The following is an 11,977-nucleotide window of genomic DNA, read 5'->3' as shown; positions in this document are numbered from 1 at the left end:
TCACAAGGCGGGCAATACGCTTGACCTCATCTTTACTAGAGGCTGTTTGCCTACCTATCACACTGAAACCCCCCTCCATGTCTCTGATCACTACTTTGTTTACTTTTCTGTCTCTCTTTCCTCCAACCCTGCCCACTCAGCCCCTACCCAGATAGAGTGTGACGGCACATGACTTCGCCTTCTCTCTCCCACTACTCCCTACTCTTTTAAATCCTTCTTCTTCCTGTCTCCTGATTCTGCCTCTTCGACCCTACTCTCCTCCCTTTCCGCATCCTATGACTGACTATGTCCCCTTTCCTCCTGGCCGGCTGGGCCCTCCCGCTCTGTGGCTGAGTGACTCATTGTGAACTTACAGATCCTATGACTCACTATGTCCCCTTTCCTCCTGGCCGGCTGGGCCCTCCCGCTCTGTGGCTGAGTGACTCATTGTGAACTTACAGATCCTATGACTCACTATGTCCCCTTTCCTCCTGGCCGGCTGGGCCCTCCCGCTCTGTGGCTGAGTGACTCATTGTGAAGTTACAGATCCTATGACTCACTATGTCCCCTTTCCTCCTGGCCGGCTGGGCCCTCCCGCTCTGTGGCTGAGTGACTCATTGTGAACTTACAGATCCTATGACTCACTATGTCCCCTTTCCTCCTGGCCGGCTGGGCCCCTCCCGCTCTGTGGCTGAGTGACTCATTGTGAACTTACAGATCCTATGACTCACTATGTCCCCTTTCCTCCTGGCCGGCTGGGCCCCTCCCGCTCTGTGGCTGAGTGACTCATTGTGAACTTACAGATCCTATGACTCACTATGTCCCCTTTCCTCCTGGCCGGCTGGGCCCTCCCGCTCTGTGGCTGAGTGACTCATTGTGAACTTACAGATCCTATGACTCACTATGTCCCCTTTCCTCCTGGCCGGCTGGGCCCTCCCGCTCTGTGGCTGAGTGACTCATTGTGAACTTACAGATCCTATGACTCACTATGTCCCCTTTCCTCCTGGCCGGCTGGGCCCTCCCACTCTGTGGCTGAGTGACTCATTGTGAACTTACAGATCAGGGCTGCATGCAGCAGAGCGAGGAAAACTCAACTTCAGGAGGACCTATCATCCTTTCACTCACTCTACCTTCGCTGCCTCTGTACCTTCTTCTAAAACCACTTTCTATCACTCAAAATTTCAATCTTCTGCCTCTAGCCCTAGGAAATGTCCTTCCTTTATCCTCCACCCCCCCCCCCCCCCCTGAGTTTCTCCCCTCCTCAAGAAACCAACACTTAACTGCTCTGACTTCAAAAACGATTGACCAGTATCCCTTCTTTCTTTCTTTCTTTCTTTCTTTCTTTCTTTCTTTCTTTCTTTCTTTCTTTCTTTCTTTCTTTCTTTCTTTCCAAAACACTTAAGTGTGCGGTGTCTGATCAACTCTCTTGCTATCTCTCTCAAAACGATCTTCTTGACCCTAATTGAGACAGCTCTTCTCTGTGTCATGGAGGGTCTCCACACTGCTATAGCTGACTCTCTCTCCTCTGTGTCACGGAGGGTCTCCACACTGCCAAAGCTGACTCTCTCTCCTCTGTGTCACGGAGCCTCTCCAAACTGCCAAAGCTGACTCTCTCTCCTCTGTGTCATGGAGGGTCTCCACACTGCCAAAGCTGACTCTCTCTCCTCTGTGTCACGGAGCCTCTCCAAACTGCCAAAGCTGACTCTCTCTCCTCTGTGTCATGGAGGGTCTCCACACTGCCAAAGCTGACTCTCTCTCCTGTGTCATGGAGGGTCTCCACGCTGCCAAAGCTGACTCTCTCTCCTCTGTGTCATGGAGGGTCTCCACACTGCCAAAGCTGACTCTCTCTCCTCTGTGTCATGGAGGGTCTCCACGCTGCCAAAGCTGACTCTCTCTCCTCTGTGTCATGGAGGGTCTCCACGCTGCCAAAGCTGACTCTCTCTCCTCTGTGTCATGGAGGGTCTCCACACTGCCAAAGCTGACTCTCTCTCCTCTGTGTCATGGAGGGTCTCCACACTGCCAAATCTGACTCTCTCTCCTCTGTGTCATGGAGGGTCTCCACACTGCCAAAGCTGACTCTCTCCTCTGTGTCATGGAGGGTCTCCACACTGCCAAATCTGACTCTCTCTCCTCTGTTCTCATCCTCCTAGATCTATCCACTGCCTTTGATCCCGTGAACCATCAGATCCTCCTCTCCACCCTCTCAGGGCTGAGTGTCTCAGTCTCTCCACACTATTGGATTGCATTCTACCTGGCAGGCCGCTCCTACCAGGTGACGTGGGGAGGATCTGTTTCTGCACCATGTACTCTCATTACTGGTGTCCCCCAGGGCTTGGATCTAGGCCCTCTCCTCTTCTCTCTATACACCAAGTCACTCGGCTACGTCATATCCTTACATGGTCTCTCCTATCATTGCTATGAGGATGACACTCAATGACTTTTCGCCTTCCCCCCTTCTGACACCCAGGTGGCGACACAGATTTATATGTGCCTGCCAGATATCTCAGTTTGGATGTTGGCCCACCACCCCAAGCTCAACCTCGACAAGATGGTGCTGCTCTTCCTCCCAAGGAAGGCCTGCCTGCTCAAAGACCTATACATCACGGTTGACAACTCCACGGTGTCCCCCTCCCAGAGTACAAAGAACCTTGGCGTAACCCTGGAAAACACCCTGTCGTTCTCTGCAAACATCAAAGCAGTGACTAGTATCCATATAGTACGACCCTACCTCACGGAGGAAAAGGTGCAGGTTCTAATACAGGCGCTTGTCATCTCCCATCTGGACTACTGCAACTGTTGGTTGGGTTCCCTGCTTGTGCCATGCAACCCCTGCAAGTTATCCAGAACGCTGCAGCCCGCCTGGTGTTAAACCTTCCCATGTAAAATGTACACCTTAAATGATTTCTTAGTACATATAATGCCAGAGACACTCTTATCAATGGGAGACTATCCAGAGAGCACACCTGATAGCCCCCAAGCTGCTTCTGTCAGACACACACATATATACACACACATTCACATATACACACACACATACAGTATATAAACACACATTCACAACACACACACACACACACACACACACACACACACACACATATATATTACAACACACACAGTCTTGTATAACTAACCTTGTGGGGACATACAATTCAGTCCCATTCAAAATCCTATTTTCCTAACCCTGAACCAAGCTCCTGACCCTGAACCTAACCCTACCTCCTAACCCTAACAAAAATACAAAAAAACAGACATTGAATATCCCTTTGAGCATGATGAAGTTATTAATTACACTTTGGATGGTGTATCAATACACCCAGTCACTACAAAGATAGAGGTGTCCTTCCTAACTCAGTTCATGGAGAGGAAGCTCCATGGTCCAGGCCAATGGTGACTTTAAAACAGATGCTGAGTTTAATGGCGGTGATAGGAGAACAGTGAGGATGGATCAACAACACTGTAGTTACTCCACAATACTAACGTAAATGACAGAGTGAAAAGGAGGAAGCCTGTAGAGAACACAAATATTCCAAAACATGCATCCCGTTTGCAATAAGGCACTCAAGTAAAAGTGCAAACATATGTGGCAAAGAAATGAACTTTAAGTGTTATATTTGGGTCGAAAACAACACAACACGTCACTGAGTATCACTTCATATTTTCAAGCATGTTGGTGGCTGCATCTTGTTATGAGTATGCTTGCAATCGTCATGATACATTCATCAATCACCTTATTAAGTTAATAAATAATAATAACATAGATAATAAATAATCAAATACAACAAATAAATAGATAAATAAACAAATAAATAAACACATTTATCTTTTAGGAAAAAAAGACACAATGGAGCTAAGCACAGGCCAAATCCTGGAGGAAAACCTTGTTTAGTCTGCTTTCCACCAGACACTGGGAGACAAAACCTTAACCTAAAACACAAGGCCAAAATATATACTGGAGTTGCTTACCAAGATGACATTGAATGTTCCTGAGTGGCCTGGTTACATTTTTGACTTAAATCGGCTTGAAAATCTATGGCAAGACTTGAAAATAGCTGTCTAGCAATGATCAACAACCAACTTGACAGAATAAGAATCATGTGCAAATATTGTACAATCCAATTGTGCAAAGCTCTCAGAGACTTACCCCGAAAGACTCAGAGCTGAAATCAAGGTGATTCTAACATGTATTGACTCATTTTCTTATGTACATGTGAAAAAATTCAGAAAAACCTGTTTTCACTTTTTATTATGGGGTATTGAGTGTTGCTGGGAAAAATATATTGAATCAATTTTGAATTCAGGCTGTAACATATGAAAATATGGAATAAGTCAAGGGTTATGAATACTGAAGACACTGTATCCATTGAGCTCTCTTCTAACAGGGATTAATGTGAGTGTCCTAAGGGAAGTTGGAGATGATCCTGAGATGATGATGTTATTGACACTAAACTCAGAGAGAGCTTTGTATGAGGAGGGAGTATAAACTAACCTCACACATAAATCAAAAATACTTATCTGGCAGCCTCATATCTAAATGACTGTAAGTTGGCAAGGATGGAGATGGAGGGGTGGAGGAATGGAGGTGAGATGAGAGAGGGGATTTCTTTGATGATGATCAGACCACAAGTAGCTGCCTCTGAGGATGATATGTGTATTACTGTCAGCTCAGACAAAGAGAGAGGAGCAGAAACTAGCACATACCAAATCAATGTCTAATCACATCTTTCAGCTGTGTGTGTGTGTGTGTGTGTGTGTGTGTGTGTGTGTGTGTGTGTGTGTGTGTGTGTGTGTGTGGTGAGTGAGTGAGTGAGTGAGTGAGTGAGTGAGTACTAACCTGGTCCATTGGGGCTCTGTGGTTGGCGTGGGGTGGTCCTCTTGCAGGGGTCCGGTGGTGTGGGTGAGCAGGGTGAGCAGGGTGTACCCCCGGGTGGGGGTGGTGAGGATGATGAGGGTGTAGATGTTCTTCATCATAGTTGTCTGCTATGAGCTTCATCCTACTCTGGGTCTGGAGGAGAACATTTACAATTTATAGTGTGTTTTGCATTTATCAATCTCAAAAGCCTTTACATGGAATGGGAGAAACCCAATCTACCCGTTCCTCAACCAATATGCAGCTACCCGTTCCTCAACCAATATGCAGCTACTCGTTCCACCACCAATATGCAGCTACTTGTTCCACCACCAATATGCAGCTACTCGTTCCACCACCAATATGCAGCTACTTGTTCCACCACCAATATGCAGCTACTCGTTCCACCACCAATATTTAGCTACCCGTTCCTCCACCAATATTTAGCTACCCGTTCCTCCACCAATATTTAGCTACCCGTTCCTCCACCAATATGCAGCTACCCGTTCCTCCACCAATATGCAGCTACCCGTTCCTCCACCAATATTTAGCTACCCGTTCCTCCACCAATATTTAGCTACCCGTTCCTCCACCAATATTTAGCTACCCGTTCCTCCACCAATATTTAGCTACCCGTTCCTCCACCAATATGCAGCTACCCGTTCCTCCTCCAATATTTAGCTACCCGTTCCTCCACCAATATTTAGCTACCCGTTCCTCCACCAGTATTTAGTTACCCGTTCCTCCACCAATATTTAGCTACCCGTTCCTCCACCAATATTTAGCTACCCGTTCCTCCACCAATATTTAGTTACCCGTTCCTCCACCAATATTTAGTTACCCGTTCCTCCACCAATATTTAGCTACTCGTTCCACCACCAATATTTAGCTACCTGTTCCTCCACCAATATTTAGCTACCCGTTCCTCCACCAATATTTAGCTACCCGTTCCTCCACCAATATTTAGCTACCCGTTCCTCCACCAATATTTAGTTACCCGTTCCTCCACCAATATTTAGTTACCCGTTCCTCCACCAATACGCAGTTACCCGTTCCTCCACCAATATTTAGTTACCCGTTCCTCCACCAATATTTAGCTACCCGTTCCTCCACCAATATTTAGTTACCCGTTCCTCCACCAATATTTAGTTACCCGTTCCTCCACCAATATTCAGTTACCCGTTCCTCCACCAATATTTAGTTACCCGTTCCTCCACCAATACGCAGCTACCCGTTCCTCCTCCAATATTTAGCGACCCGTTCCTCCACCAATATTTAGCTACCCGTTCCTCCACCAATATGCAGCTACCCGTTCCTCCTCCAATATTTAGCTACCCGTTCCTCCACCAATATTTAGCTACCCGTTCCTCCACCAATATTTAGTTACCCGTTCCTCCGCCAATATTTAGCTACCCGTTCCTCCACCAATATTTAGCTACCGTTCCTCCACCAATATTTAGTTACCCGTTCCTCCACCAATATTTAGTTACCCGTTCCTCCACCAATATTTAGCTACTCGTTCCACCACCAATATTTAGCTACCTGTTCCTCCACCAATATTTAGCTACCCGTTCCTCCACCAATATTTAGCTACCCGTTCCTCCACCAATATTTAGCTACCGTTCCTCCACCAATATTTAGTTACCGTTCCTCCACCAATATTTAGTTACCCGTTCCTCCACCAATACGCAGTTACCGTTCCTCCACCAATATTTAGTTACCGTTCCTCCACCAATATTTAGCTACCCGTTCCTCCACCAATATTTAGTTACCCGTTCCTCCACCAATATTTAGTTACCCGTTCCTCCACCAATATTCAGTTACCCGTTCCTCCACCAATATTTAGTTACCCGTTCCTCCATCAATATTTAGCTACTCGTTCCACCACCAATATTTAGCTACCTGTTCCTCCACCAATATTTAGCTACCCGTTCCTCCACCAATATTTAGCTACCGTTCCTCCACCAATATTTAGCTACCCGTTCCTCCACCAATATTTAGTTACCCGTTCCTCCACCAATATTTAGTTACCCGTTCCTCCACCAATACGCAGTTACCCGTTCCTCCACCAATATTTAGTTACCCGTTCCTCCACCAATATTTAGCTACCCGTTCCTCCACCAATATTTAGTTACCCGTTCCTCCACCAATATTTAGTTACCCGTTCCTCCACCAATATTCAGTTACCCGTTCCTCCACCAATATTTAGTTACCGTTCCTCCACCAATATTCAGTTACCCGTTCCTCCACCAATATTTAGTTACCCGTTCCTCCACCAATACGCAGCTACCGTTCCTCCTCCAATATTTAGCGACCCGTTCCTCCACCAATATTTAGCTACCCGTTCCTCCACCAATATGCAGCTACCCGTTCCTCCTCCAATATTTAGCTACCGTTCCTCCACCAATATTTAGCTACCCGTTCCTCCACCAATATTTAGTTACCGTTCCTCCGCCAATATTTAGCTACCCGTTCCTCCACCAATATTTAGCTACCCGTTCCTCCACCAATATTTAGTTACCCGTTCCTCCACCAATATTTAGTTACCCGTTCCTCCACCAATATTTAGTTACCGTTCCACCACCAATATTTAGCTACCTGTTCCTCCACCAATATTTAGCTACCCGTTCCTCCACCAATATTTAGCTACCCGTTCCTCCACCAATATTTAGCTACCCGTTCCTCCACCAATATTTAGTTACCCGTTCCTCCACCAATATTTAGTTACCCGTTCCTCCACCAATACGCAGTTACCCGTTCCTCCACCAATATTTAGTTACCGTTCCTCCACCAATATTTAGCTACCTGTTCCTCCACCAATATTTAGTTACCTGTTCCTCCACCAATATTTAGTTACCCGTTCCTCCACCAATATTCAGTTACCCGTTCCTCCACCAATATTTAGTTACCCGTTCCTCCACCAATATTTAGCTACTCGTTCCACCACCAATATTTAGCTACCTGTTCCTCCACCAATATTTAGCTACCCGTTCCTCCACCAATATTTAGCTACCCGTTCCTCCACCAATATTTAGTTCCTCCACCCGTTCCTCCACCAATATTTAGTTACCCGTTCCTCCACCAATATTTTCCTCCACCAATATTTAGTTACCCGTTCCTCCACCAATATTTAGTTACCCGTTCCTCCACCAATATTTAGTTACCCGTTCCTCCACAATATTTAGTTACCCGTTCCTCCACCAATATTTAGTTACCCGTTCCTCCACCAATATTTAGTTACCCGTTCCTCCACCAATATTTAGCTACCAACCAATATTTAGTTACCCGTTCCTCCACCAATATTTAGCTACCCGTTCCTCCTCCAATATTTAGCGACCCGTTCCTCCACCAATATTTAGCTACCCGTTCCTCCACCAATATTTAGCTACCCGTTCCTCCTCCAATATTTAGCTACCCGTTCCTCCACCAATATTTAGCTACCCGTTCCTCCACCAATATTTAGTTACCCGTTCCTCCGCCAATATTTAGCTACCCGTTCCTCCACCAATATTTAGTTACCCGTTCCTCCACCAATATTTAGTTACCCGTTCCTCCACCAATATTTAGTTACCCGTTCCTCCACCAATATTTAGCTACTCGTTCCACCACCAATATTTAGCTACCTGTTCCTCCACCAATATTTAGCTACCCGTTCCTCCACCAATATTTAGCTACCCGTTCCTCCACCAATATTTAGCTACCCGTTCCTCCACCAATATTTAGTTACCCGTTCCTCCACCAATATTTAGTTACCCGTTCCTCCACCAATATTTAGTTACCCGTTCCTCCACCAATATTTAGTTACCCGTTCCTCCACCAATATTTAGCTACCCGTTCCTCCACCAATATTTAGTTACCCGTTCCTCCACCAATATTTAATTACCCGTTCCTCCACCAATATTTAGTTACCCGTTCCTCCACCAATATTTAGTTACCAATATTTAGCTTTCCTCCACCAATATTTAGCTACCCGTTCCTCCACCAATATTTAGTTACCCGTTCCTCCACCAATATTTAGTTACCCGTTCCTCCACCAATATTTAGCTACCGTTCCTCCACCAATATTTAGCTACCCGTTCCTCCACCAATATTTAGCTACCTGTTCCTCCACCAATATTTAGCTACCTGTTCCTCCACCAATATTTAGTTACCTGTTCCTCCATCAATATTTAGTTACCCGTTCCTCCACCAATATTTAGCTTACCCGTTCCTCCACCAATATTTAGCTACCCGTTCCTCCACCAATATTTAGCTACCTGTTCCTCCACCAATATTTAGTTACCCGTTCCTCCACCAATATTCAGCTACCCGTTCCTCCACCAATATTTAACTACCCGTTCCTCCACCAATATTTAGCTACCCGTTCCTCCACCAATATTTAGCTACCTGTTCCTCCACCAATATTTAGTTACCCGTTCCTCCACCAATATCTAGGCACCCGTTCCTCCACCAATATTTAGTTACCCGTTCCTCCACCAATATTTAGTTACCCGTTCCTCCACCAATATTTAGCAGTTACCCGTTCCTCCACCAATATTTAGTTACCCGTTCCTCCACCAATATTTAGTTACCCGTTCCTCCACCAATATTCAGTTACCCGTTCCTCCACCAATATTTAGTTACCCGTTCCTCCACCAATACGCAGCTACCCGTTCCTCCTCCAATATTTAGCGACCGGTTCCTCCACCAATATTTAGCTACCCGTTCCTCCACCAATATGCAGCTACCCGTTCCTCCTCAATATTTAGCTACCCGTTCCTCCACCAATATTTAGCTACCCGTTCCTCCACCAATATTTAGTTACCCGTTCCTCCGCCAATATTTAGCTACCCGTTCCTCCACCAATATTTAGCTACCCGTTCCTCCACCAATATTTAGTTACCCGTTCCTCCACCAATATTTAGTTACCCGTTCCTCCACCAATATTTAGCTACTCGTTCCACCACCAATATTTAGCTACCTGTTCCTCCACCAATATTTAGCTACCCGTTCCTCCACCAATATTTAGCTACCCGTTCCTCCACCAATATTTAGCTACCCGTTCCTCCACCAATATTTAGTTACCCGTACCAATATTTAGTTACCCGTTCCTCCACCAATATTTAGTTACCCGTTCTCCACCAATATTTAGTTACCCGTTCCTCCACCAATATTTAGCTACCCGTTCCTCCACCAATATTTAGTTACCCGTTCCTCCACCAATATTTAGTTACCCGTTCCTCCACAATATTCCAATATTTAGTTACCCGTTCCTCCACCAATATTTAGCAGTTCCACCACCAATATTTAGCTTCCTGTTCCTCCACCAATATTTAGCTACCCGTTCCTCCACCAATATTTAGCTACCCGTTCCTCCACCAATATTTAGTTACCCGTTCCTCCACCAATATTTAATTACCCGTTCCTCCACCAATATTCAGTTACCCGTTCCTCCACCAATATTTAGTTACCCGTTCCTCCACCAATACGCAGCTACCCGTTCCTCCACCAATATTTAGCTACCCGTTCCTCCACCAATATTTAGTTACCCGTTCCTCCACCAATATTTAGTTACCCGTTCCTCCACCAATACGCAGCTACCCGTTCCTCCACCAATATTTAGCTACCCGTTCCTCCACCAATATTTAGCTACCTGTTCCTCCACCAATATTTAGCTACCTGTTCCTCCACCAATATTTAGCTACCTGTTCCTCCATCAATATTTAGTTACCCGTTCCTCCACCAATATTTAGCTACCTGTTCCTCCACCAATATTTAGCTACCCGTTCCTCCACCAATATTTAGCTACCTGTTCCTCCACCAATATTTAGTTACCCGTTCCTCCACCAATATGCAGCTACCCGTTCCTCCACCAATATTTAACTACCCGTTCCTCCACCAATATTTAGCTACCCGTTCCTCCACCAATATTTAGCTACCTGTTCCTCCACCAATATTTAGTTACCCGTTCCTCCACCAATATCTAGGCACCCGTTCCTCCACCAATATTTAGTTACCCGTTCCTCCACCAATATTTAGTTACCCGTTCCTCCACCAATACGCAGTTACCCGTTCCTCCACCAATATTTAGTTACCCGTTCCTCCACCAATATTTAGTTACCCGTTCCTCCACCAATATTCAGTTACCCGTTCCTCCACCAATATTTAGTTACCCGTTCCTCCACCAATACGCAGCTACCCGTTCCTCCTCCAATATTTAGCGACCGGTTCCTCCACCAATATTTAGCTACCCGTTCCTCCACCAATATGCAGCTACCCGTTCCTCCTCCAATATTTAGCTACCCGTTCCTCCACCAATATTTAGCTACCCGTTCCTCCACCAATATTTAGTTACCCGTTCCTCCGCCAATATTTAGCTACCCGTTCCTCCACCAATATTTAGCTACCCGTTCCTCCACCAATATTTAGTTACCCGTTCCTCCACCAATATTTAGTTACCCGTTCCTCCACCAATATTTAGCTACTCGTTCCACCACCAATATTTAGCTACCTGTTCCTCCACCAATATTTAGCTACCCGTTCCTCCACCAATATTTAGCTACCCGTTCCTCCACCAATATTTAGCTACCCGTTCCTCCACCAATATTTAGTTACCCGTTCCTCCACCAATATTTAGTTACCCGTTCCTCCACCAATACGCAGTTACCCGTTCCTCCACCAATATTTAGTTACCCGTTCCTCCACCAATATTTAGCTACCCGTTCCTCCACCAATATTTAGTTACCCGTTCCTCCACCAATATTTAGTTACCCGTTCCTCCACCAATATTCAGTTACCCGTTCCTCCACCAATATTTAGTTACCCGTTCCTCCACCAATATTTAGCTACTCGTTCCACCACCAATATTTAGCTACCTGTTCCTCCACCAATATTTAGCTACCCGTTCCTCCACCAATATTTAGCTACCCGTTCCTCCACCAATATTTAGCTACCCGTTCCTCCACCAATATTTAGTTACCCGTTCCTCCACCAATATTTAGTTACCCGTTCCTCCACCAATACGCAGTTACCCGTTCCTCCACCAATATTTAGTTACCCGTTCCTCCACCAATATTTAGCTACCCGTTCCTCCACCAATATTTAGTTACCCGTTCCTCCACCAATATTTAGTTACCCGTTCCTCCACCAATATTCAGTTACCCGTTCCTC

At 45.7% G+C, this 11,977-nt stretch overlaps 1 protein-coding gene across 1 annotated transcript in view; it reads right to left on the bottom strand.

Annotated features, from left to right (window-relative positions):
* Positions 1 to 11,977, bottom strand: part of LOC115123110 (ERC protein 2-like) — a 513,551-nt gene that overhangs the window by 133,101 nt on the left and 368,473 nt on the right. The window contains exon 16 of the mRNA XM_065005262.1: positions 4,814 to 4,984. Within this exon, the coding sequence (XP_064861334.1) occupies positions 4,814 to 4,984 (171 nt within the window). The remainder of the gene's footprint in view (positions 1 to 4,813; positions 4,985 to 11,977) is intronic.

This window comes from Oncorhynchus nerka, linkage group LG20, assembly GCF_034236695.1.
Source record: "Oncorhynchus nerka isolate Pitt River linkage group LG20, Oner_Uvic_2.0, whole genome shotgun sequence".
In the NCBI taxonomy this organism is placed as follows: Eukaryota; Metazoa; Chordata; class Actinopteri; order Salmoniformes; family Salmonidae; genus Oncorhynchus; species Oncorhynchus nerka.
This window is presented reverse-complemented; position numbering and strand designations above follow the sequence as displayed.